We start from the raw sequence: 25,703 nt of genomic DNA, 5'->3' as shown, positions 1-25,703 counted from the left end.
ACACCACTTTTTTACTCAAGTGATGAAGACGAGGATACAAAGATGGACACTTTCTGTAAACACAAGAGCAGCCCCCTTTAGCAGTTCCTCCTTGTCCTCTTCCTCAGGCAGAGCTTGGTCAAAGGTGTCTTTTTTGCCCCTGTGGCATCTGAAACTTGCCTGGCCATGTGGAATGGTCCTTTGTGTGGCTGCCAGGTGGGCGGCAGTCTAGGCAGAGCCAGGACCAGTGGGAAGCCACAGGTGTACTGCAGGGTTTCATGGGTGTTATGAGGCCCCTGCCACCAAAGGTGTTGAAGCCAGCTGGGGTGCCCAGTGCCCAGTCTCCAGGAGTGGCAGGGAGAACATTGTGTAGTAGGTCAGATTAGTTCTTTCAGAGTCTCTTCTAGTTCTAAATCCTGAGGAGTTCCAGTAATGGCCCTTACTCCCTTCTCTGTTGCACACATGAACCCCAGAGCCCTTTGTGGGGCTACCAGAGCAGGCAGGTATGGAAAGGAGCCCCTTTCCTCTCTTGGAATAGATTTCCTGTTTCCTTGGCTTACCTCAGGCCACCTGTCCCAGAAGCCTGAGGACTGATCTGCACATCCTGTGTCATCATGGACTTTCTGGGCTGTTTAGTCCCTCTACTGGGTCAAGAGCTCCTGGAGTAAAGCAAAGGACTGAGGCTTTACTTATCTTGCTCTTGTATGGGGCAAAGTTTGTGAATGAACAAGGAGAGTAATTTACAGTCCCAGAGAAAGATGGTCTACAGAGGATAGTAACACCCTCAACAGTTTCAAGGTATGCCTGGTGGAGAACTCATGTCTCCCATCCACCCCTGCAGTACTCTGGCCCTGAGCTGTTATGCTGCAGAGTTCTGGGGCTTCAACAGGTGAGTACAGGAGGGCCAGGACCAAGGAGCTACCAGTTCCCACGGGCTCTCTCCCCACACCACACCCGAAGCCTTTGGCATGGATGGAGCCAATCATAACTGGAGCAGGGCCTTGCCCAGAGTAGAAGTTTTGTCTTCAGGGCCTGAGTCCAAAGAGAGAAAGGCCTGAGATCATCAGGAACCAAAGGGAGCATGGCCACCTCTGTGCCCAGGATCAGCCTGCACAGGCTCTGAACCCCTGCCTGGGCAGGATTTGCCATGTTTGAGAGGGAGCAGCACAGGCAATAGTGGCTTCCTTGGGCCCCAGGTGGGTCAGGGAGACAGTGAGGATCACTTGACCTATAAACCTGTGAGCCTGTCTTCCCTGATTCCCCACCATGGCCCCTTCACTCCCAGTGCACCCGCATCCTATTTCCTGCCCCAGACTGGGTTTGGCTTATCTGTAGAATGTTCCAGGCATTCCTGACTCCTCCTTGTACTAACCTACCTGCATGGCCCTGATGGTCTTCTCTTCCTTGTGTCCTGTTGGAGCCCCTGTTCCACTTCGACCTTAGGAAGCCTGGTTCCTTCCATTCCAGCTCTTCTGAGCCCCTTCTTGTCCCTCCTCCATGACCCCTGTGGTCTTTTCCCATTTGCGTGAGTGTGAATGTGTTTCCCATGCAGTTGTATTTTCCAGGGACTGGAGCCAGGGCTCCTCTTCATCCCTAGCCAATCCTGGCAGCGCCTCACCGCATGTGGGCAACTCTGCTCTCCCAGACTCCCCCCACTCCTTTGCCTCCTCTGAGTTGAGCACTCGGACATGGGGTGGGAGTAAGAGAGAAAGGGACGTCCTCAGACTGAGGAGCAAGAATGCATGCCTTTATTCCAAGTAGGAGAGACTGCTGTGGAAACAGCCAGCACTCATGGGGTTGGAGGGCTGGCTTGGTCTTGGGGTCCCAGCCTTGCAGTGATGTAGACACTGCTGGCCCAACAGACAGGGCAGATCCAGGTCAGGGCTGTTGTCCCTTCCTCAGAGCTTCTCCAGATAGGAGCCAGGGACGAAGCCACGCTGCCCATTCCGTTCCACTGTCCACCAGCCATCCTCCCCTTCCAGGAGGACCTCCAGGATGTCCCCCACAGAGATGTCCAGCTCGTCAGAATTCTTGGTGACAGAATGAAAGTGCATCAAGCTGGAGAGGCCTGATGGGAGGGTCTGGTTGGGCAAACCTCCACCCCGAGCCATAAATTCAAGCTTGCCTTCCAGGTGGGCTGTCAGCTGAGACATGTCTCCCCTCCCAGGATTGCAGGACAAGGCCTCTCTATCTGGGCTGGGGCAGCCCTTGGAGACACAGGATGTGACACATGGGACTTGGCCTCCTGTCCACCCACCCTCCCTGGTTTCTCTTTGTAGGCTTTCCACAAACCTGGGTTTCTTCCCTGCTTTCTGCTTCACCTCCCTGCTGTCCCTTATCCCACTCTGCTTCAGGCACACAGTGCTTGAGCAAGTCAGGGGGCAGGTGGGTACACTATGTTGTTGCCCAAGGGGCACTCTCACTCTGGGCCCGCCACACAGCCTCCCCTCTGCTAATGAGCTCCCGTATGCTCTCTCAGCTCTGCTAACCCTTCACAAACACACAGTCCTTCTCCTGGCCTGTCTTCCCCATCAGGAATTGGGCTTTGCACATCAGGGCAGTTGGCCATGCTGCCCCCCAGTCCTGACTGGGTGTTTGGCCTCATTCTAAATGGATGTGAGTTTTGTTCTGCACCCCTCATCCCAAAGCAAGCAGCACTTTGGACTCCACGGGCATCTTGGCACAACTGCCCTGTGATTCCCTGACCTATCCACTCCCCATGGACCTCAGGAAACTAAACCCAGCACAACTTTGGGGCTGACTCTGGCTGTAGATTGTTCTTGGCACCCATGGCCATGGAGAACAGAGCCCTAATCTGAGGTTATAGAGCTTGACCCTTGGACCATTTCTGCAGGTAGCCCAAGTTCTGTCAGCCTGCCTGCATGTGTGCTCATGGCCATACAGACAGCACACACAGTGCCCTTGTCTGCCTGGGCGTTGTGTGTATGTGTGAACAGATTCAGGGGGAGACACGTCATGGCACCCCTTTCATCAACATTCACTCAGCAGATACAGAGCCCCTCCTAAGTCCTGGGCACTGTTCTAATGGCACACACACCCAAGCACACTCACAGGGCATGTGCTTGCACATGAAAACACTTGGGCATCCTGGTGCCCTCCTGAGAGGAGAGGAGGGCAAGATCCTCACCTGGGCTCTGTAGTCATAGAGCGCCCTGTAGTCCCGGGCTGGCAGGCTTGGGGGTCCTGGTGCCTCCTGCACTGCGACAGCGGCGTAGACACCCTCATTCTGATTGGGGGTGGAAGTCAAGGTGTCTGTGGAGGCTGAGAGCAGAGTGAGGCCTGGAGCCCACCCCTTTCATAGGATATTGGCCCCTGGATTCCCCCCTACTTGGAATGTCCCCGCACTTGGCTTAGCTTTTCTTCCCCCAGCAGTGGGAGCACTTCCTTGTGCCTGTAAAAGTTCTCCTTCACCCCGGGGTCACAGTTGTTTGGAGGTCCCCACATCACATCCAGTTACCTGCAGATGATGCCAATGGAACAGTCTTGGGACTTCCATGCAGCAGCCCAGAGAACCTGGGGACAGGGAAGAAAGCAGGTAGGTCCTGCAGGAGGGGATGAGGCAGGGAGTCCTCAGAGCTCTAGTGCCGCCCCCAGCCTCCAGGCACAGAAGTGATTTGTGACATTCCCTTTAGGCATGAAGGTTCCCCAAAGGGTGGTCCCAAGTGGTCTTATCTGACCCTGGCCCCAGCAAGCTCTTGCTCCACCCTCATCGAATGGGCAATAAGAGGGCTCTCAGAGGTGGATCCACTCCTCCTACTGGGCTCACCACCAGCTTGGGCCCAGTCAGCCTGCCGCTTGGAACAGCAGCCTCCTTGCCTGCTTGGCCTGCCTGGCCACTCCCCAACCACATGAAGCAGCAGTACCCACTGTACATGTGAGCTCTGGAGACAGTGCTGAACTTACTCACCCTCCCCCTGTGCCTGGGTCAGGCCTGGACTGAGCTGGAGTCATGGAGCTTCAGTGAATAAAAACCAAAATGGAACAAGCAAGAGATAAACACTGGGGCTACCCCCATGAAGCCAACAGTACTAAAGACTAAATAATTAGAAGCTGATGCTGCTTGGCTGCCTCAGGAAAGGCAGCCTGTGGGGTCAAGTCTTGAAAGGCTTAGCTTTAACAGGCAGAAATTAGGGTGCAAAAAGGCATTACCAGTGAATGGGGTGGGGGAGATGCAAAGGTGCAGAACAGGGACTGGACAGAGGAGGAGTTTGAGGAGTGGAGGCAGATTAATCTGGTCCCTCCCTCACGCCCGCCCACCCATACACAGGGTTTGTGGACCAATGGTTTGGGAGTGGGCACGCAGGCCCACCTAGTGCTCATGACAAGGCCTTTCACTGATAGAGGTGGAGGGGTTAGGCAGTGGCAGGGTTAAACCTAGCAGGGCTGGGAGGAGCAGAGCTCTTTGAGGCTGGTGTGTGCTCTGCCTCACTGCATTGTTTCCCTAGAGTTGTCTGCATTTGCAACTCCAATTCTCCCCTTCACTCATTTCCCAGTACCTGCTTCTGCCCTCTCCACCCTGCCTGGTTTCTGGCTAACCTAGACAGCAACCCTTTCCACCCCTTCCCTCTCCTCTACCCAGCAGGACCTCTCTCTCTTTTGTCTTCATAGGGCACTCCTTTCTGTCCCTTTTTTAAATTTTTAAATTCATTTTTAAATTACAGTTGACATACAATATTAGGTTCAGGTGTACCACATAGTGATTAGACACTTTTTTATCTTATGAAGTGATCACCCTGATAAGTCTAGTACCTATCTGACACCGTACATAGTTATTACGTTATTGACTATATTCTTTATGCTGTGTTTTACACCTCTGTTGACTATTTTTATAACAGACAATTTGTTCTTAATTCCTTCACCTTTTTCACTCACCTCCCCAACCCTTCTTCCATCAGGCAACCATTGATTTGTTCTCTGTATCTATGAGTTTGTTTCTGTTTTGTTTGTTCTTTTATTTTGTTCTTTAGATTTTCTGACTGACATTTCATTTAGTATAGGTCCATCGCACATGGCAAGAGTTCATTCTTTTTAAGGCCCAGTAATATTCATTGTATGTATGTGTCACATCTTTATACACTTTTCTATTGATAGATACTTGGGCTGCTTCTATATCTTGGTTATTGTAAACAACACTGCAATGAACATAGAGGTGCATATTATCTTTTTGAATTACTGTTTTGGATTTCTTCAGATAAGTACCCAGAAGTGGAATTCCTGGACCATATGGCAGCTCTATTTTTAGTTTTTTGAGAAAACGCCATACTGTTTTCCACAGTGGCTGCACCAATCTGCATTCCCACCAACAGTCCACGAAGGCTCCCTTTCTCCACATTCTCATCAACATTCTGAAAAGTGTGAGGTCATATCTCATTGTAGTTTTAATTTGCATTTCTCTGATGATTAGAATGTTGAGCATCTTTTAATATATCTATTGCCTATCTTTATGTCCTCTTCGGAGAAATGTCTCTATGTGTCCACTGCCCATTTTTATATCAGATTTTTTAAAGTTGATTTGTTTTTTTAATCCTCACCCAAGGATATGTTTTTTAAAATTGATTTTAGAGAGAGAGGAATGAAGAGAGAGCACAAGAAAGAGAAACATTGATGTGAGAAACATCAGTTGGTTGTCTCTTGTATGTGCCCCACCAAGAATTAAACCCATAATTTTTTGGTGTATGGGGTGATGCTCCCACCAACTGAGCCACCCAGCTAGAGAAGATTGTACTTTATGTTGAACTGTATGAGTTCTCTATGTATTTTGGATATTAACCCCTTGTTGGATGTATCATTTACAAACATCCTCTCCCATTTAATAGGCTGTTTTTTCCTTTTGTTGATGGTTGCTTTTATAGTACAAAAGCTTTTTTACCTAGTTACATTTGTTTATTTTTGCTTTTGTTTCCCTTGCCTGGGGAGACATATTCAAAAAAATATTGCTAAGACCAATATCAAAGAGTTTATTGCCTATGTTTTCTTTTAGGAGTTTTATGATTTTAGGTTTTACATTTAAGTTGTTAACCTATGTTGAGTTCATTCTTGTATATAGTGTAAAAAGGTGGTCTAATTTCATTCTCAGCAATTATCTGTGCAGTTTTCCCAGCACCATTTATTGAATAGACTGTTTTTACCCCATTGTATATTCTTGCTTTCTTTGTCATAGATTAATGGACCATATAGGTGTGGATTTATTTTGGGGTTCTTTATTCTGTTCCATTGATCTATGTGTCTTTTTTTTTTTTTTTTAATGTCAGTGCCTTGATGGTTTGACTACTATAGGCTTGTAGTATAGAGGGCGATCAGGTAGTGTGATATTCCAACTTTGTTCTTCTTTCTTAAGATTGCTGTGGCTATTTGAGGTCTTTTCTGGTTCCACATAAATGTATGGATTATCTATTTTAGTTCTGTGAAAAATGCCATTGGTATTTTGATAAAGATTGCATTGACTCTGTAGCTTGCTTTGGTTAGTATGAACATTTTAACAATGTTTATTCATCTTGTCCAGGAGCACAGTATATGCTTCCACTTATTTGTGTCTTCTTGAATTTTTTTCTTTAATGTCTTTTAGTTTTCTGAGTATAGATCTTTTACCTCCTTGGTTAAATTTATTCCTAGGTATTTTATTCTTTTTGATGCAATTGTGTATGGATTTGTTTTCTTCATTTTTCATTCATTATTGGTATGTAAAAATGCAACCAATTTCTGAATATTAATAATTTTGTATCCTGCCACTTTACTGAATTCATTCATTAGTTCTAATGGTTTTTTGGTGGAATTTGTAGGGTTCTCTATAGATAGTATCATGTCATCTGCAAACAATGACAGTTTTACTTCCTTCTTTCCAGTTTGGATGCCTTTTATTTCTTCTTCTTGTCTAATTGCTGTGGCTAGGACTTCCAACACCATACTCAATAATAGTGAGTGGGCATCTTTTCTTGTTTCCTTTCTGTCTTTTCTTGACACTGTCTCAGGTGAGCTCTTTCATCCAGTTGTTTAAATGACCCCCTGTGGCAGGATGCAAGTCCTCACTGGGGGCACAGGGAGGCCTGGGTCCCCCAAGATTTTGGTAACATTGTGAGGGTATGAATGTCATTTTCCTGGGGTCACTGCTTTCTCGAGGTTGTCAGAGAAGTACACTGTGCTCCCAGCTCTGGCCTTCAGTGCTTCTTATGAGCCTCTGCTTCTGAGACATCCTCCTGTGAGATCCTACGGGCTCCTGAGGTCTTGAAAGTGAGCTGTCCTCAGAGGGCTGGGAGCTCCGTTGACCACCCCTACAACACCCCACCATTTCCCTTGTCTACCTCCCAAACGCAAGGCCTTTTCTGCATAAGGTTGGATGGAGAGGAGGTCATGGGGGCTTCGGGTTGGGAGAGGGGCACAGGTACTATGTGAAACCCACAGATGCTTCTACAAGCCCACAGACAGGGTATGGAGGTCCATCCAAGACCTGGCTACTGGTGCACTCCCTGAGCAGGTTAAGACACTCCCAATTGGCTGTCATCATCATCACACAAGACCTAAAGTAGGAGGGTTCTTTGGTTCTGAGTCTGACCCCAGTTGGCACTCATGGGCCCTGGACCTAGTGAAGGTGAGTGACTTGTTCAGGTAACACACTGAGGCTTTGGATCCTACTACAGCTAGGCCAGGGAAGGGCTCCTGAGGAACCTGGAGAATTTTCCAAGAATACTGGCTACGGGGCCTGCTCCTACATCCTGATCCTGCACCAGCGGGCGAGCATTACCACTGCAACCTGACTGTCCAGGGCACCAGCCCAGGCTAGCAGCAGGCTCCAAGGGACAGGAAGCTAGCCTGAGGTGTCCCTAGAGCTCTTAGCGTTCACTTATAAATAAGTGGGGTGTGATTAATGTGTTTAATGCCTGGGTCCCCTTGGGCTGAGGGTTTCATGAGACCTGGTTGAGCCTGTCTTGTCCTCAAAGAGTGCCCAGCACCTGAACACAGTACCAAACATGCAGTGGATGATTAATCAATACATATACCAGGCCTGTCCAGGAAAAGTACAGCCATTGCTAATATAATGAGAATGGTTTGTGCAACCTAGTAGTAGCCAAGGAGAGTAGACGAGAATGCGCATGCATGAACAATGATGACTTTACTGTACTAGTCAGTGGGGGTGATAGATGCTGTTGAGTGAGCATGTGTACTGCGTGGCCATCATATTCAAAATGACTGGGCGAGTAGAGCAATGAATCTGCATCAAATTTTACACTAAGCTTGAACAGTCCTCCATGGAAACTAGTCAGACTATTCAGAAGGCCACAACTATGGGCAACTGATGATTAGCAGTTTCATCATGACTATGCATCCATTCATACATCATGTCTTATGCAGAGTTTTTGGGTGAAGTATCAAATCATCCAGGTGACTCAGCCCTGCTACAGCCCAGATTTGGCACCCTGCAACTTCTGGCTTTTCCCAAAACTAATCATCTTTGAAAGAGAAGAGATATCAGACCATTGATGAGATTCAAGAAAATACAGTGGGGCAGCTGATGGCAATTGGGAGATCTGTGTGAGGTCCCAAGGTGCCTACTTTGAAGGGGACTGAGGCGTAATTGTCCTATGCACATTGTTTCTTGTATCTTGTATCTCCTTCAATAAATGTCTCATTTTTCATATTACATGGCTTCTGGACAGACCTTGTAGATCAGTCAGTTGCAGGAGGAGAGGCTGTACCTGCTTCCTGCCCCCCACCCAACCTCGCATCCCAGTGGGTATCTCACCTTTTTATCATGCCACATGACGGTTGTATGCCAGGGCTGCCAGATGATAGGGCAACCTCCCGATCGTAGTAGTTCTGGTAGGGCACTGGAGCTGTGGAGAACAAGCCTGTGAGGTCCAGGGTGGCTGAGAGCAGGGCAGGAAAGGACCTCTGCCATCTGATACCCCAACCTATCCCCATCCAGAAACACAGACTGGAAATTCACTTTCCCATCTTGGCCCTGGCCCATGTTTGCACTTGGGGAATGGGCCTCTCTCACTTCCATGAGAGACCCCACTGTGGGCACCACTGAAACCAAATATTCTGGGCTCATAATTTAATGGGACCAAACAGGTTGAGGTGGGGTCTCTGAGGAGGCTCTCCACCTCCACTCACTCTTCTGATTATTACAGTATTATTAAGTTCTACTCATCCTCTGCCTTAGGGGACCATACTGTCCTTAATTCCTCCATGGAATCTGGCCACATCTCCTCCACCCAGAGGGGGTCTGTGAGCCACACCAGCCCTGCCCTGGTAGTTGAGGCTCAGAGAACCAGGGCCAGGCCTGTTCGGGACAGACAGGTCTGGACCCAGAGGTCGTGCTGCCTGCAGGCCGGGCCTTACCTGGGGGTTCAGTGCCTGTGCTCTTGGCTTGGATGAAGCCGTTGATGTCAGCCTCCACTCTGCAGCCTTCCAAAGTCACCCGTACCTCCTCGTAGAACTGGGGGTGGGGAAGAACAGAGGCTGGGGGGCCAGGCCTCACCTTAGTGCCCACCCTTATCGAAGCCCTGTCTTTCTATGACTCTGAACTCTGGCCAGGGGATTCCACCACACCACACTCCTTGCAGGCCTTGTGTGTACAGCTCAGTGTCTGTATTCGGGGGGGTCTTGGGGTGTAACTGCACCAGGACTGCCAGAGGGGTCAGAGCCCTGGCTGACAGCATCTCCTGGTTCCCAAACACTTCCTATACACAAGATCCTATGCAAGGGATTTACCTCACTTCTGTCCTCTGCAGTAGACACTATTTCCCTTATTTTATAGATGAGGAAACTTGGAGAAGGAAAGTCACTTACCCAATATCTCAGAACAAGAATTCAGTGCAGCTGGGTTTTGTTTCAGTATGACAGGACCCATAGCCCACCCTTCTTCCTTTGCCACAAGGAGGCCACAGGGGGGGCTCAAGTCATTTGGGTGGAGGAACCCAAAACCCCACAGCCCACAGGTGGAGAGGTCAGGCAAAGAAGAGCAGTGAGCACCAGGGAGTCAGGGCTGCTTCAAGAGAGCTCATGGCTCTGGGGCTACATGAATAGAGGTCATACAGACCCTGGTGAGAAGGTAGTGGCCCCTCTCTGCTGGATAGGACCCATCCCAACCACCCAGCATGTAGAGCTAGCTCAGTAAGGGCACCAGGACACCCAGGAGAAGTGTAGGGGACAGAGGAGAGACTGACCTCAGTTCCTGCAAATGGTAGGCCTAGAACAGAACAGCCCAGGGGTCTCCAGTCTCTGCAGACCTCTGAGGGACTGTGTCCACCTATCTTCCCAACCCTGGCAGAACCAAGACCAAGCATAGTCTTCCAGGCAGAGAGACCACGGTTCTGTGCCATACTGAGCTCCCTGAACTTGGGGCCCTAGGGGCAGAGGATGATGCCTGAGGTGTTTGTTGACAGACCCAAGTGGACCTGGGCATGCTGTTGCTCAGAAGCTGCTCTCTCTTTACCTGCCTCGTCTACCAGCTCACTCCATATCCCTCCCCACCCTTGGTCTCCCAACCTCATCATCCTTGACACACTGCATGGAGAGCTGGTTGCAGTGTACCCACAGGGCATTTCGGAGGATGGTCAGCCTGTCGAACTCTTGCAGCTGGAAGGCCTGGGGTGTGGAGAGGGAATGGAGATAAGAGGTGAGAAGGGAGCTGCAGAGCCAGGCAAGGCTAGGCCCAACGGATCTCAGCTAGGGCTGATGAGCTAGACCCTCTCTGCTCAAAGCCAAGTGTAAAGGAAATACTCCTGCTAGGAGTTCCCACCCGCACATCTGTGCCAACACCTCAGGCTTCTGGGAAGAAGGTTGAGTTGCCCGTGGGGTTCCTGCCCTCTTCCTCCCTCCAGGTCCCACCACACACTGGAAAGGCCCTAGGAGGGCGCTGTAAGAGGAGCAGTCCTAAGGCCTGTCTCCCAGCCCCTGTTCTCGAGTAGGGTCCAGGAAGCTCTGGGTTTTGTCTGAGCCTCAGTTTTGGCTGCAACAAAAAAGGATGAAGGATGCCTGTTTGAAACAAAGGGGCTCAGGGCACAAAGCCAACAGCAGTGAGCTCTCTGGGGATAGAGTCCCAGCCCAGGCTGGGGAGTGAGCAGATGAGTGGGTGAATGAAGGAATGAGGCCCTCCTACCACCCCACTGCTTTAGGAAGGGGTTTAGAGCAGGGAGGACTGTCTTTCCTATTTTATAGCTGGGAAAAATGAGGCTCAAGGTTACTCACCTCACAGGTGGTCCGGTGCTCCTGCTCCCACTCTCCCCGTACCTTCTCCAGCTGCTCAATGTTCTGCCTGTACACTCTCTCTGGAAGCACAGGTGGCCCTCAGGTAGGTAGGCAGCCTCAATGGGTATCTCCACTGCCCACTCTTTTGCTCCAGCAGTGCCTCTGCTCAGAGTTCCTCCTTCCCCAGAGAGACCTGCCTCGGCTTCTGGTTTCTCATTCTGGACACTTGTCAGGGCCACCCACTGTGGTACTCTTCCTTTTGGGGTAACTCTTAGCTCCCTGCTGTGCTCTGAGTTGCCCAAGTCTGGAGTAGAGGCCATACACCCAAGGTCAGAGTCCAGGCCTCTTGTCATCTTCAGTCCCACCCATCACTTTCCAGATGGGAAACTGACGGCAGCATTGAAGGACGGTATAGAGGAGTAGGGGAGCTGTTGGGCTGGGGACCCAGCAGGCTTGGCCACGACCTCTGTCCCCAGAACTCTGGGGTTCACATGCCCTCCAGCCTTGGGAGCAGCTGGGTCCTGGGAAAAGCAGAGCGGAAGGGAGACCCTTCCCAGGAGAAGGGAGCAGAGCGAGCTTTCTGTCCTGAGAGGTATGCTGGCAGAGACAAGAGGTGTTGAGGGTTTTGGCATCAGGTGAAGGACAGAGGAGACAGGCCCAGAGAAGGCTGTGTGTGTGTGTGCGTGTGTGCGTGTGTGTGTGCGTGCGTGTGTGTGTGTGTGTGTGTGTGTGAGAGAGAGAGAGAGAGAGAGAGAGAGAGAGAGAGAGAGATGAGTGGGTGTGTCTGCCATGATGGTAGCTGTGAAAGTCCTGAGCTCTAGAGCCAGATGACTTGGGTTGGATGCAGTCACCATCACTTACTAATGGTGATTTTGGGTAAGGTATTTAATCTCTCTGTGCCTCAGTTTCATCATCTGTTAAAAAGGAGGATAATAATAGCAGTCACCTCACAGGATTGTTGTGCAGACTAGTTAAAACATGCAAACCACCAAAAATAGTCTTAGAAAAAGAGAGGACATGAATATTTTCATTTTACTTGAATAAGTATGGAAGTGAGAGTGACAAACTTGTGACTCTGTGTGGTCAGGTGTGAGTGTATATGTCCCCAGTGTAGGAAAGTGTGCAGTTGGGGGAAGGCCTGTCCAGTGCACCACACAGGTTTGAGGAGGTGGGTGGGCCACATACCTGCCTCTGTGGCCGAGTCCCTGCACTGCTTGGCTTTGTTCTGGCTCTGAGGAGACAAAGGGAAAGCAGTGCTGAGTCCCTACCCTGGAGACCACAGTCCTCACCTTAGGGCTCCCAGCTTCCCTGAGTGACTCTGAAGTGCTTCTGTCACACCCCTCCATGACTACCCATGAGGATACTCAGGAGCCAACTGTGAGCAAGTTCCATTATTTACTCCAGCTCCACCCCACAAAAGACCACAATAAGAAAGCTTTTCCAATAAAAGAGAAACAAAAAACAAACTTGCAGTCCATGCAGAAACACAGGAAAACTAGGTGTCAGGATCTAGAGAGAGAAATGTGGACCAGTGGCCAGGACCTGGGGCTCCATGTGGTCAGTGCTGAACCTCCTGGTTGGGACTTGGGCTCTGGCCCCCAACTTGCTGCTCCCAGCTGACCCTCGGGCCCCTCACCCCTATGGGCCTCAGCTTTCCTGCCTGTGCAAGGGGCAAAATGTGTCAAGGCCCTTGTGGCTCTCACACTCCCACCCTGGCCTACAGTCCAGAGCAGTCAAGAGCTTGGGCTCTGGATAACCTGGGTTTGGATCCCTTCTCTGTTGCTTCCTGTCTCTGAGACCTTGGACAAGTCACTCACCATCACTGGGCCTCAGTTTCCTTTCAGTGACATAAGCTTACTGAACCCCACTCCAAGGGTTGCATAAAGGTTTAGCCTCTTCTCTCATTACCCCATGAGCTCTGGGCCTGGGCTACAGAGGGTCTGCTCTGAGGAATGGGTCTTTGGGTGCAGCCTGGAGATAGCAAAGGGGATCAAGCTGACCCTGTCAGTTCATGCCCTGAGATTCTAGGAAACCCGTTTCATAGATGGGGATATCAGGTTCAGAGAGGGGTGGGAAACTAGCATGTCCCAGAAGCAGACCTTGCCTGAAGGTGTCTATGGCACCCCTTCTCTGCCTTACCTGCCCTGCCCCAACCCTGGGTGACAACATATGGCCTCAGTGGCCCCACACACCTTTTCCACCTGCTTCTGTTGGCCATTGGTGCTAATGCGTTCGAAGGCTTGCTCGGCATCGTCAGCATCCCGGCACTTCTGCTCATATGTCTTCTTAGACTGGGGATGTGGAAGGGTGTGACTTGTGGGGGCCCAGAGTGAGACTCCCTGAACTCAGCCTCCCTTTTTTCTGTTGAGAGATGTGGATAGAGTAGGGGCCTCCTCACCAGGGACAGGGATATGGAAGTCCATAATGGTGAAGGAGAATTGTTCCCAGCCCCATTGCCTTTGGGGACATTGTAACCCTGCCCAAAGCCCTGACCTCTTCAGAGAAGAGGTCACATTAAACCACCAGCAAGTCCCTGAAAATACCATGCATCCTCAAGATGCTAGCTTCTTGTGCAGTCTTTTTCTCCTCACCCAGGGTCCTAGGGGACAAAGCTCAGGTATCTCTTTTCCCTCCATTCTTAGAGTCTGCAGCTGACAGCACAGATCACCCTGTGGGCCATTGTCTGGGACTGACTACCTGTCCAACAGTCGAGAGTCCCCAGTGCACCCCTGAGCATGTAACAGGCCAATGTGCATGTAACTGGGTAAAGATCTGAGGCCTCCCTGTCCCAGGTGCCCATCCCAGGTCTCCTGAGCTTCACACCTTGTCTGCATTCCTCAAGGCCTAAGAGCCTTGCACCCACCTCCATGGTCTTCTTGTAGAGTGACAGCTTGCTCTTCTGGACACGGTCCATGACAGCCTCGTACTGCAGGGGACATGAGGCTCTTAGAGGGGAGCTGTGGCCTCTGGACACTCCCCCTAGGCCAAGAGGATGGGGTTTCCCTGGGATGAGGTGTAGCATCCTCCCAGCTCTGAAGCGGTAGCCACAAGATGCTCTCCCTCTCCCACAGCTTGCTCTTTCACAAGTACTGCTCAGAATAGAAAGCTAGAGAAGCTCAGGGCACATGTGTCCTCTCATTGGCTGCAGCCTGCAGCCAGGACTTGGTCTCTAGCCAGAGAATATCCAATGTATATGTACACGCGCACACACACACACAGAGTCCTCACTCATGCCTCTGTACCCACTCACAGCTGTCATATACTGTGTACACACTTAGACACACACATACACACAAAGTTCCACATGACATAACACACATACAGAAGTACACACTAACAGGCCCCTATGCTCCCACTGCTCCCACTTGAACATACAGGCCTTCATGCAAACACTCCCAGAGTGTCCATAGACACCAAGCAAAAGTATACATTAGCACACTCCCATGTTCCCTGTGTACAGACACAGGTCTGTTCCCATAGGAACACAAACACACCAAGACACACACACATGCTCATAGGTGTGCACATGTGTGCTCATATCCTCCCCCACATACACATACACACATGCACAGATGTGCCCAGGCAGGTGTCCCCACACACTACATCACAGCTCTCTACTTGTGAAGGTGATGGCAGGTCTGGGGAAGGTGTTGCTCTGTCCAAAACAACTTTTGCAGACATACAGTTCCTCTGGCCATAGGAGAGCTTAAAATAGCCAGCCTGGGGCCTCGCTGTCTGAGCAGATGATTGCACACTCTACAGACAAGTCCCTGCTCAGAGAGATCAGCTCCTGCAGCACCTCAAGTCTGGGCAAGCTTCTGGAGCTAGCTTTGGGGGACCCACTGTCTGCTCAGGAACCCAAATTTAGAATCTCAAAAACCTGAGACCCTGGCTGGCCAGATGGACAGACTGAGGGTACAGTCACACTGAATTTCTGTGGTAAGAGCCACTAATTGGAGCCAGTGCCTTTTCTGTTAAGACAGTTGGGAGCCTGGTTCTGTACTGGGTCCTCAAAGCTTAGGAAGTGGACATAAGTGTCCCATCTTTCAACTGAGACATAGTGAGGGAAGCATTTGCTCAGGACATGCAAGCTCAGCCTGGCCCCAGCAATGAGCTGGCATCTTCTTCCCCTTCACAGCTCTGTTGCATGGACTTTTCCATTTTCAATTCTTTGGATATTCTCCACGTAAGAAGTGTTTCTGTCTGCTGGCCTCTCTCTCCTTGTCCAGGGCGCCGCCCTCATCACTAAAACCCTAGAGGCTAAGCATGTGTCCACACCTGTCCTCCCAGTGGGCCAAATGCTCAGCCAATCAGTCTCAGGCTTGGGATGGGGCCCTAGGACACAGTAGTCACAAAGCCCACCTCCCACCTCCCCACTGCAGCTTTCCTGACACGTAGCCCTCAATCTCTGTTTGTACAGCTCCCATGGTGGGAGCCTCATTTCCTTTCCATACATCTAAAGATGAAGCTGTGTCCTACACATAGGTGAGAAATATCTTTGGTTGATGAGGTAAGCATGACACCACATACTCCCTGCAGGCTCTCTTTGCCTCCACCTTGGACACCCCTGCAGAGTGGCCAGTGACTGACTCTCAGTCTGCCTTTCTCCCAGACAAGCAACTTGGGTCCTTGGGCTCAGGACCAGTTTTTGGTGATTCCCCAATTTAGTTTGCCTTCTTTGGATAACCCCAAGCTTTCACTGTCCCTCTGCAGCCTGCTGTGGTAGGATGGTCAACAAGTCTCATCTTCTGCTCTTTTTGGCATGAGACAGCTCAGGGAAAGAGCCTCAAGGAGGATCCCAAGCCTGTGAGCTGAGCCCTTCCCTTCCTTCTTCAAATTAGCATCACCCCCAAGCCTGGGGTGCTGTCCCCAAGCCTCCTTGGGCTCTGTCAGGAGGGTCCATCTGCCACCACCTCCACAATGAAGATGGCCACCTCCCACTTGATGATAGGGGAGCACACCGCCTCACCTTTTTCCTCTGCTCCTTCTGCCTCTCTCGGAACTCCTCGAGGCTGCGGAGCTCCTCACGCAGGGCTAGGGCCAGCTGTATGTGGGAGCTGCCCACGTCCTCGATTTCTGAGGGCAGAGTATGGACATTGACCTCCCATGTCAGACCCAATAAGCCTGTCACCCACACACTCACTCCAACAAGGCCAGTCTCTGTTGTTCCAAATCCTCCACTAATGCCACAGGCCTGTGTGCAGTCTGAAATTTCGCTTGGCCAGAATCCATCCACCTCTGTCTATGTTCCCAGAAGGTCCTATCACCCTACAGCCTGGGGTAGGGGACAGCTGGGACTTACGCTGCTTCAGGGAGTCAAAGGAGGCCCTCAGGGAGCTGCAAAACAGAGGGGTCAGCATCAGCAGGAGGACAGCACAGTGGAACTTGAAGTCCTACCTGTCCCCTGGGACTTTTATTTTGGCAGGAAGGCCCTGGGTCACTCACCTACACTGACCTAGACTCAATGGAGCTGAGATTTCTAAAAGGCAAAGCATTAGTTGGAAACTTTAAAGCAATCAAGCCTCTCCACTGTGGTAGGATGATCCTGGCTTCTGCATGTCCTCTCTCCTTGGAGTCCTTTCCCTGGCTGAGGTAGGAGAAGGCAGGGTTCAGACCTGGATTTAGGCAGGTGGCCTGGTGGATATTTTAGCAGAAGCTGGATGGTAGGGGGCAAGCATGGAAAGGTTGCAGAAGGGGAGAAATGTGGGAGCCTTAGGACGGGGAGAACAGGATGTATAGGTGAGGATAATGAGAGGCTATCCCTGGCACCCGGCGGGGGTGGCTGGGTGTATGGTGGTGACATCTCTGAGGGAGACTCAGGAGGGAAGATGGGGAGTTTACTTTATGGTGTGCTGAGCTCTACTGAGTCATGAGGCAGTAGGGTGGCCATTCTGGAGCAGAGATGCGACACTGTGTGCTCTTGGGTGGGCCTGAGGGAGAGCGGGAAGGAAGAGGCTGGAGTTGGCATGGAGATAGGGGGAAGGGCCCCCTTGTCAGGGTTGCCAGATGGAGCAAATAAAAATACAGGTCACCAGTTAAATTTGAATTCTAGATTAATTAAACACATAATACTTTTTGAGTATAAGCATCCCCCATTAATATTTGAACACACTTACATTGAAAAAGCATTTGTTGTTTATCCAAAATGCAAATTTAACTGGGCATTCTGTATTTTATATGGCAGCCTGAAAGAGGACTCTTCCCTAGAGCCACGGCGGACCAAGTTGAGGCCTGAGCAAAGGTGCGGGAGCCCAGCCAAGACCCAGTCTTATCTGCTGATAGGTAACGGGGCACCAGAAGGCAGAGTGCTCTTTGGATCAGTAACAGGACCTGTGGGAAAAGTGCCTTTTCCCAGCTCATCTGCCTCAGAGACAGGGACCTCTCAGAGGGTGAGCTTTAGGTCCTGCACAGGACAGAGGTGATTTGGAATCCTAGCGTGGGACACCAGCAGGAGCTGGGTGGGGGCTCCTGTCTGGACTCCCACATGCAGACCCTGAGCCAGAGAGCCTGGGTTCAGTCCAGGCTCTGCCACTCACTCTCTGTGTGACCTTGGGCAAGTTACCTACTATGTGTCTCAGTTCCCCTTTTGTAAAATGGGGATATTAATAGCACAAACAGGATGGTTGTGAGGATTAAATGAATTTATATGCATAAAACACCTTTGTTGGGACGTGGTTGTTGTGCAACTCTTTCCTGAGCCCAGATCTGTGCATCCCACCAATCCTGGGGGTCCTCTGGGACCCTGAAGCTGACCTGAGCTGTACCTCCAATGGCCCACCTAAGAGCTTGCCCACTCTCAAGGGTAAAATTAACTGCCTGTGTTTGCAGCCAAGGAGGCAAAATCCGCTGTGGCTCTCGACTCCCCAGGGTGCCTGAGCAGGCTCTCCACGGTTGTCCGCGCCCCTCACAGCCTCTCTGCGGAGCAGCGCACCGGCCCCCTGGTGGCCACATGGCAGCATAGCGCCTGCTCTAAACAGCCTTGGCCTTCAGCCTTGTTGCCGCATCCCCTAGCAATCCGTGCAAGGCAGGCTTCCAGGGGACTCTTTCTTCCCATTGGGCAGTTAGGGAAACTAAAGCCAAGCTGGAGCAACAGCCGGGCAGGATCCACAGGGATCCAGGCCTAGATGAGAACTGTCGGGGTTTAGTCAGTGCCAGACCCCTTGCCCTAAACTAAGTGGATTTTCAAGTGTGGTCTGCACACCAGCAGCAGCAGTGTCATCTGGGAGTTTGTTGGAAACGCAGACTCTCAAGCTCACACTGGTCCTGAAGCAGAAACTCACCGGGGCCCAGCACACTGCGTTAGCTTCTATGCTGCTAATGTCCATTCAGATGTGAGGGCTGCTGGCCTAAATTATTCCATCCTCTCAACTCTGTTCTTTTACAGGTGAGAAAGATCAGGGTCAGAGAGTTGAAGAAACTGACCCAGGGCCACACTACTAGGAGAGGTGGTGCTGGGTGAGACTGGTCAATGCTGCCCTCTGTTTCTGTCCAGAGGAAGGAGAAGAGTGACTGAAGCACTGCCCTGGTTGGGGAGTGGCAGGACTCTTCCCTAACAGAATTGACACCTTGCCAGCAGTTATACCTCCAGTCCCTCTCTATCTGCCCACACTTTTTCCTGCCTCAGTCTCCCCATTCATGGTTAGGGCCTCTCTAGGCTCAGCATGGCCTCTCCTCTCTACCCCAGCTCTTGCTCATACTACCTGTGGATTTGCAACTCCTTCAAGACCACATCCTCAGGATCTGCACATCCACTGCCTCATCCTTGCCTCCTTTTGGATCTAACATCTCACAAGCACCTTAAACTCAGAGTGTACAAAACTGGACTCAATGCCCCACAAACCTACTCCTGCAGGACTCCCTTATCAGCAAAGGCACCCCCATCTGCTTGGCTATCCACATCAGAATGCGAGTCTGACCTTGACTCTACCTTCTCCTTCCTTCTATACTACCTTCTTTTTTCTACCTTCTAAATCTCCAATTAGCCCATCTCTCATTGCCACCACCCTAGTCCTTGCTCCATCACCCCCATCCTATCAGCTTTCCACCTGTTAACCCTGTTCTCTGCCCTCTCAGTCACCTGGCCATCCTCTAGTTCCTTCTAGATGCTATGTTCCTTCTTGCCCGAGGGCCTTTGCACATGCTAACTTCCTATGTGCAGTGTCTTTGCCTAGCTTCTTCGTCTGTCCCTTCTGACCACTTTTCCCTGTTGTCACCTTGGGCTGATGCATTGAGTGTCTGCCACCTCGCTGAACTATGAGCCCACTAAACAGGAGCAAGGTATGGTACCTCATTCCCCTTCCTATTGTTCCCAGGCATATAGCTCAGAAGAATAAACTCAGCACTCATAAATACCAAGGCTTTCCTCAACTCCAAACCCACCTGTGCCCCTCTCTCTGTGGCCCTCCCTCCCAGGCTTGCAGGAGCATCTGGCCCTTCTGTCCACCCTTACTGGATGCTTAAAGCCTCTTCCTGAACCCACAGCACTGCCAGATGGACATTCAGTTTCTGCACCCACCCTGGGACAGTCCTGATGGTGACAAAGTCCATGCATACCTTGGGCTCTCCTTTACCCCACCAGCTTACTGGGCCTTGGGGGCTGCACAGATGAAAGTGCTTGTTGTGCCTGGGACACTCAGGAAGCAGTGCAGGTTCCGACTACTCCAGGTCTGCCATCTGCTCACCTCTGGGCTCCAGACCTTCCTGCCCCAGCCCTATTCCCAGCACTGATACCATCAGACCATCACAGTTCCACTCACACAACAAGACACAGGATGCCGCCTCTCTCTCGGACCCAGATTTTCAAGGAGATAGCCTCAGCTGGTGAGAAGAGGACCTAAACTTTTCCTGGGACCAGAGGCAGCCCACTGTGGGTTGGCAGACTCTCCTCAGGAGAGTGGCCTTAAATTCTGATCTTGCGGAGGATTTGGGGATCATTTGATGTCTTTCTCTGCCCCCATGAGACCCAGTAAAGATGGTTTCTCTTAGCCTTCCTATCGTTCCTTAGGTTTTCCCCCTTGCCATTCAGGGAAGCTATTACTACTATCTCCTTGTGCTCTCCTCTGTTGTATCTCCATTGCATGTCAAGGACAGGGACCCCATGCAGATTTGTACCCCCTGCTATCAGTTGCTGGTGTCCTTGTGTGTATCTCCTCCAGTTGCCCGTTTAAACTTGGCTCTCAGGATGCTCAGCCTAATATTCTGCAGCCTACATTTCCAGTGTAAATACCTTCTTTTGTACCCTCCCCAACATGTGGCATGCACCATCTCAGGTCCCTCCTTTGGCCTCCCTACCTCCTGCCCACCTGCTCTCCAGGAGACTGCTGCCTCCCAGCTGACTGGAGCAGCTCCTCTCAGCTCCCTGTGCTGGAGGCTGGGCCTGCAGGGAGCTGGTGTCAGAGGACCCCTTCCAGTAACAGGGCTACCTGTCTCCCTGAAACATCCTCAGTGATGTATTCACTCTCTGAGCTTGGAGGAAGATAAGTTATGAAAAAGAAAAAAACCCCAAAGTTCTCTTCTAATGGGAAAACCTTAGCACTTTAAGCTATGGCAAGTGGGAGTGAGGTTGGGTCATGAGAGTATAATTACAAATTTAGGTCCATCTCCCATCCGGGCTGTCCTTACTTGAGGTGACCACAGACAGACCTTATGGGAAATTGGTCCCTGCCCTGCCGACCTCACTTTCCCTTCATTTCCCAAACCCCTGCCCTGTGAAGCTTCTAGGAGCACAGGCCCAACACCCCAGGATGAGCAAGAGGGGAAGGAGGTGACTTCAGGGGAGGTGATACTTCAACCAGAGCTTGAAGCACATGTAGGACTTTGTAGGGGAGAACTCGGGGGAAAGAGTCAGATCAAAGGCCTAGAGGTTGGAAGGGAGAGTCAGGAAGAGCTTTCTGCAGGGCTGGATGTGTAGTTTAAGCAATAGAGATACACCCCTTTGCCTTCCTAATGCTATCTTTAAAATGCATGCAGAGGCCCTGCGGGGATGTCTTGAATGTAGGCCAGGACATATTTGTGCATTCTCTGTTGCCACTGTCCAGTGGATGCTGGCTCAGTTAATGTGTGAAGGAAGTGAATGAGAAAAATCACTTGAAGATGGGAATAACCTCCCTTTAATGTATGTGGCTGAGCCTCCAGGCTCCAGTGAGGTTTCTGGCCAGTGTGAAGTCAGAGTTGATGCAGAAATGCTACATCGTCAGGCAGCGGAGGCGAGGGAGGCCGACAAGCTCTGCTCTTTTGGTTCTCGCTGGGCTATTTCTGGGGTCAGTTAACTCCCTGGTTTTTTCTTTCTTTCTTGGCCATACCCAGCCAGTGCACCACCAGCCCTTTGCCTGCACTCCAAAGCTCTGAGAATGAGCTTCCTATGGGGCCTGGGGATCATGGCCATGAGGAGGGTGGTGGCTTACCCCACCAGGGGATGGGCCCTGCAAAAGAAAGTGCCAGTCTCCATGCTGAACTGTTAGGCCAGCTTTCCCCGAGGGGTCAGCCCTAAACACATCCCAACAAGTGTCTGGAACACAGAAGTGACCCAGGCTGTCATTAATTCTTCCCACAAAGAGCCCTCTAAGTTGGTGTGGGAATGGGGTGACCTGGTCTAAGTCAAAAGTGACAGGGAAAGCTAGAGTATCTGGAAGAGCTTCCCAAAGGCGATGGGCATAAAAGGGCACTAAACAGAAGGAGGATTAAAACACCCACAAGGTGCTAGACATTGGCCTCAGGATGATGGGGCCCTTTGTTTTATTTTTAAATCCTCCTGACTCAGTGTCAGCCATGGCACATGGTAGGTGCTTCATACATGCTTGCTGAAAAAATGGATGTGTGATGGGTGGCTGGCCCACAGTTAAAGAAAGAAATAACTGAATGGTCTCACTAACCCTGGTACATGCTGCATGGATTACATACAGTAACACTTATTAAGTACTTACTGTGTGCCGGGAGCTGCATGGAGCGTGGCTCTAAGAGAGACAGCAAGTGAGCTGAGATGGTACCACTCCTGCCTCTGTCACTCCCTGGCTCTGAATGTACCCTGCACTTTCCCATCTTCAGCTTTTGCCCTTTCTAGTCCTCTGGCAGAAAGGCACCTTCCCTCTGTCGCTGGCTCTCCCAGGAGATGAGCTCCCCACTCTATCCCACTCTGCCCTGCTCTTCGGTTGCCCCAGGTGGATGGGGAGCTCAAGGCAGTGCTGGTTCACACACAGGACTCCCAGCCTGCTCTGGAACCTCCACTCTGAGGTGCAGAGGTCCCTGTAGGCTTTGTTTCTGTCTCTCCTACTTCAGGTTAGGTACACACAGCCCAGGCTCCAGCTTGTCTAGGTAGGCAGCAAGACAGACCCAGATTCTGCTTCCCACCCCAGCCTGGGGCTCCCATGTTGGATGAAGGCTGCTCATCCAGGCCCTCACAGTTTCCAGCCTTCTGGGCCAGAGGGGCTGGGCCCCAAAGACAGTGGTTGAGACTGCCCAGTCAGGCTTCCCAGCTCCAAGTTAAGCAGGATGACACCAATTATCTGATCTATGGAGAGGCCTCCATGTTTATTAAACATCCTCATGGGTTGCCGCCTGCTCAACATTGTGGCTGCCCAGAGCAAACTTGAAAGTGACTGTCCCCTTTCAAAGTCAAGAAACCCAGGACCCAGAGAGAGGGAGTGGCCATCCCAGGTCACACAGTAAAGAAAGCAAGGCAGATGTTGCCTCACTCAGCCTCCTATGACCATGCAAGGGATCAGGGTTGCTCAGAATGTTGCCCTGGTCACTTTATAGTTTTAAAAACTGAACAAGACACTGCGTACCTCCCTACCCTTCCAACTGCCCCTGTGGCTCCTCTTCCAATTTATGTTGTTCCTTAGTGGCTGCTTCTCCCTATTTTTAGTCTTCTGTGACTCACAGCCCCTTAGCCTGGGCTTCCATTATGACCCTGCCTGGAGCACCCTCTCCAGCTTCCTGAAGGAAGTCGTCTCTCTTTCTGGTAAATTTTTTCTCTTTCAGCTGGTCTTAGAGGGCAAGCGGCAGGCAGGGGCTCCTCCCTGATCAGGCTCCTTCAACTGGGGCAGACAAAAAAGAGCCCCAACAGAGTCTACTCATTCTTCCTCATGTCCTGAGCCCTCCCCGGCACCGATCCCGTGCCCAGCTTTGGCCCTGCCCCTGGAAGGCCCTCAGCCCATGTTTCTGTTGATCTGCACAGAAGTTTGCTGGAGTGGGCAGATAACAACCAAACTCAGACAGGTTAAGTGACCTACCCACAGTCACACAGCACACAAAGGTTGAGTGGGAATTAGAGCTCATGAATTCTTACTCTATATTCTTGCTTTTTGGTCCAATACATGGGTTGAGAATTCATCTCCCCTGGTTCATACCATTTTAAAACCTTCCTTTATCTATTTCCAAGTTTTCTCAGGCTCCAGGCTGGAAGTGGGAACCAGCCAGGGTCCCGTGGATTTTTAGAAAACCTAGAAAGTGTTCAGTGCACTTGAAATGAGGGGGCTTGGTTCCAGGCTTTGGAGCTGACAGGTTTTGGGGACATTTTCCTTGGGCAGAGCCAGACAATCACAGGCTTGACCATCAAGGTAGCAGGGGCGAGAGTCAGGGGTTGCTATGGCAGCTGCTGGCTGGGGTCAGGTCGTGGGGGTTCTGGGTAGGAGGAAAAGGACTCATCAGAGCCCTTTTAGAACTTGGACTCCAGCGCCTTGTCTGCCTCTCAGGCTGGCTCGGTCCTCACCCACGGGGGAGTCCACACCTTCCCAAGGCAGCCGCTCCACTCCACTGTTAGAAAGTTCTCCTTCAGCCCTCCTTAACTGTCACTCTTCAGCTGCTCCCTGCCCAGCAGTCTGCACACAGATGCAGGCCTCTGGGCTCAAGATGCCAGGCTGCTCCACAGCAGCAGCTGCCCTTACTGACTCTCCTCCCAGCCAGGCTGAAGTTGAGCCCCTGGATTCCTTTAATCTTTTGAGGAAGGTTGCATTATTATCCTGCCTCACTGATGAGGAAACAAAGGCACAAGAGTGTCAGTGACCAGCTCAAGATCACACAGCTGGTGGGTGAAGAGCTGGTACTAGAATTCACATGTGTCCTCACCTTGCAGCCAAGGCTGAGCCAATGCTGCAGGGGGCTCGGCAGTGAGTGGAGGGCCTGTCACCTGCCTCTCAGGACTTTGGGGAAGACTGTCCAGGTTGTATGGGCTGTACTGCAAGTGTCTGGGGTCAGATGGTCTCTTTCCCCTGCCCAGGGCCTTCCGGCCACTCTGATTCCTGGATTTTCTCCCATACACAGAACTTGAGCTCTCAATAAGCAAGAGAGTTGTCTTCCAGGCACCCTGGCCTTGGGGGCCATCCAGACCCCCCCTGGCCCTCCCCTGTCCATCCTAAACCCTGTCTAAATGTCCAGAAAGTGCTTTGCAAAGGAGGAGGAAGCCCAGGGCCTGAGACCTCTTACTTGATCTCCGTCTGGCCGCCTGCTTTCCGGGCAATCTGCACCAGCTCCTTCCCATAGCGCTCCTCTGCTTGGGCCCTGCACAAACAAAGCAGGGCACTGTGTATCTTCCAGTTCTGTTGGCTGTAGCTACCTCAGATGTCTGAAGGTCCTTCAAAAGTCTGTGACAGGACCTGGGAAGCCACCCTGTCAGCATCTGGCAGGGGGTGGCAAGATGACCTTTCAGGCTCTTCTTTGAGAAAGTTAAGCCCCCCATCCCTTCTTTTAAATAAATGTTGGCCAAATACAGATACCTTTGAAGGGACATCAGATTATTTTCTCACCTGGGGGAGGCTCACATCTGGGGAAATACAGCAGAGCCACACTCATGACTTTTTAGAGCAGGGGTTGCTCTGACAGCAGGTTGGCTAGGATGGGCAGCTTCAGCCACCTTCCAGAGCTGGGGGTTGGGGGACTGTGGCCTCCCTTCCTCTCCAGCCTCACCCACCCTGTGGGTGCTTACCTCTGCCTCAGCAGCTCCTCCAGGTCCTTGCACATCTTCCTGCCATCCAGCAGCCTCTGCAGCAGCACCTCATAGCCCGTGTGGGCTGTGAAGTCCCTGCACTGTCACACAGGACAGAAGGATGTGTGAGAACCACACTGGGCAGTTCTGGGTGGGAGCACAACCTGGCAAGTACCCATCTGGCCACCTCTCCATCTGCCTCCATCTCCCTCATTCAAAGGCAAGCTCTTAAGATTCAGGAGCCTGGTTTCACACAGGCTCACAGGAGGTCCTTCTCACCCCATCAGTGGAGGTGCCACGTGCGTAAGTGAGACTTACCTGGCATCAGAGTTTATAGTCCAGGAAACATCAACTCTCCAGTACAAGACAGCCATGAGAAAGGCCACCACCACGACCCTGTGATGACAGCCTTTACAGGGTGCTCAGCACTGCTTGCTCCTATCACTGTTTCAATAACCTTATTATCTCAGCTGTGTAAGTATGAAAACTGAGCCACAGACATGTGAAGTATGACCAGAGTGACACAGCTTGAAAGCTGTCCAGGTCAAATCCATGCTCTTCACCTCTACACTCCATGGGCTCTGCACTGTAT

At 51.3% G+C, this 25,703-nt stretch overlaps 1 protein-coding gene across 1 annotated transcript in view; it reads right to left on the bottom strand.

Annotated features, from left to right (window-relative positions):
- Positions 1-1,709: 1,709 nt before the first annotated feature.
- Positions 1,710-25,703, bottom strand: part of PSTPIP1 (proline-serine-threonine phosphatase interacting protein 1) — a 39,001-nt gene continuing 15,007 nt past the window's right edge. The window contains exons 2-16 of the mRNA XM_054592023.1: positions 25,112-25,212; positions 24,613-24,687; positions 22,113-22,142; positions 16,493-16,527; positions 16,160-16,266; positions 14,054-14,116; positions 13,383-13,481; positions 12,376-12,421; positions 11,191-11,270; positions 10,489-10,587; positions 9,340-9,436; positions 8,738-8,828; positions 3,458-3,513; positions 3,128-3,261; positions 1,710-2,009 (exon numbers count right to left, since the gene is read on the bottom strand). Of these exons, the coding sequence (XP_054447998.1) occupies positions 1,878-2,009; positions 3,128-3,261; positions 3,458-3,513; positions 8,738-8,828; positions 9,340-9,436; positions 10,489-10,587; positions 11,191-11,270; positions 12,376-12,421; positions 13,383-13,481; positions 14,054-14,116; positions 16,160-16,266; positions 16,493-16,527; positions 22,113-22,142; positions 24,613-24,687; positions 25,112-25,212 (1,245 nt within the window). The 3' untranslated portion in view covers positions 1,710-1,877. The remainder of the gene's footprint in view (positions 2,010-3,127; positions 3,262-3,457; positions 3,514-8,737; positions 8,829-9,339; positions 9,437-10,488; positions 10,588-11,190; positions 11,271-12,375; positions 12,422-13,382; positions 13,482-14,053; positions 14,117-16,159; positions 16,267-16,492; positions 16,528-22,112; positions 22,143-24,612; positions 24,688-25,111; positions 25,213-25,703) is intronic.

Source organism: Pteronotus mesoamericanus, unplaced genomic scaffold (genome assembly GCF_021234165.1).
Source record: "Pteronotus mesoamericanus isolate MK-2021 breed Mesoamerican mustached bat unplaced genomic scaffold, CSHL_Meso_final scaffold_31, whole genome shotgun sequence".
In the NCBI taxonomy this organism is placed as follows: domain Eukaryota; kingdom Metazoa; phylum Chordata; class Mammalia; order Chiroptera; family Mormoopidae; genus Pteronotus; species Pteronotus mesoamericanus.
The sequence above is the reverse complement of the archived record's forward strand: the minus strand, read 5'-3'. Positions and strand labels throughout refer to the sequence as shown.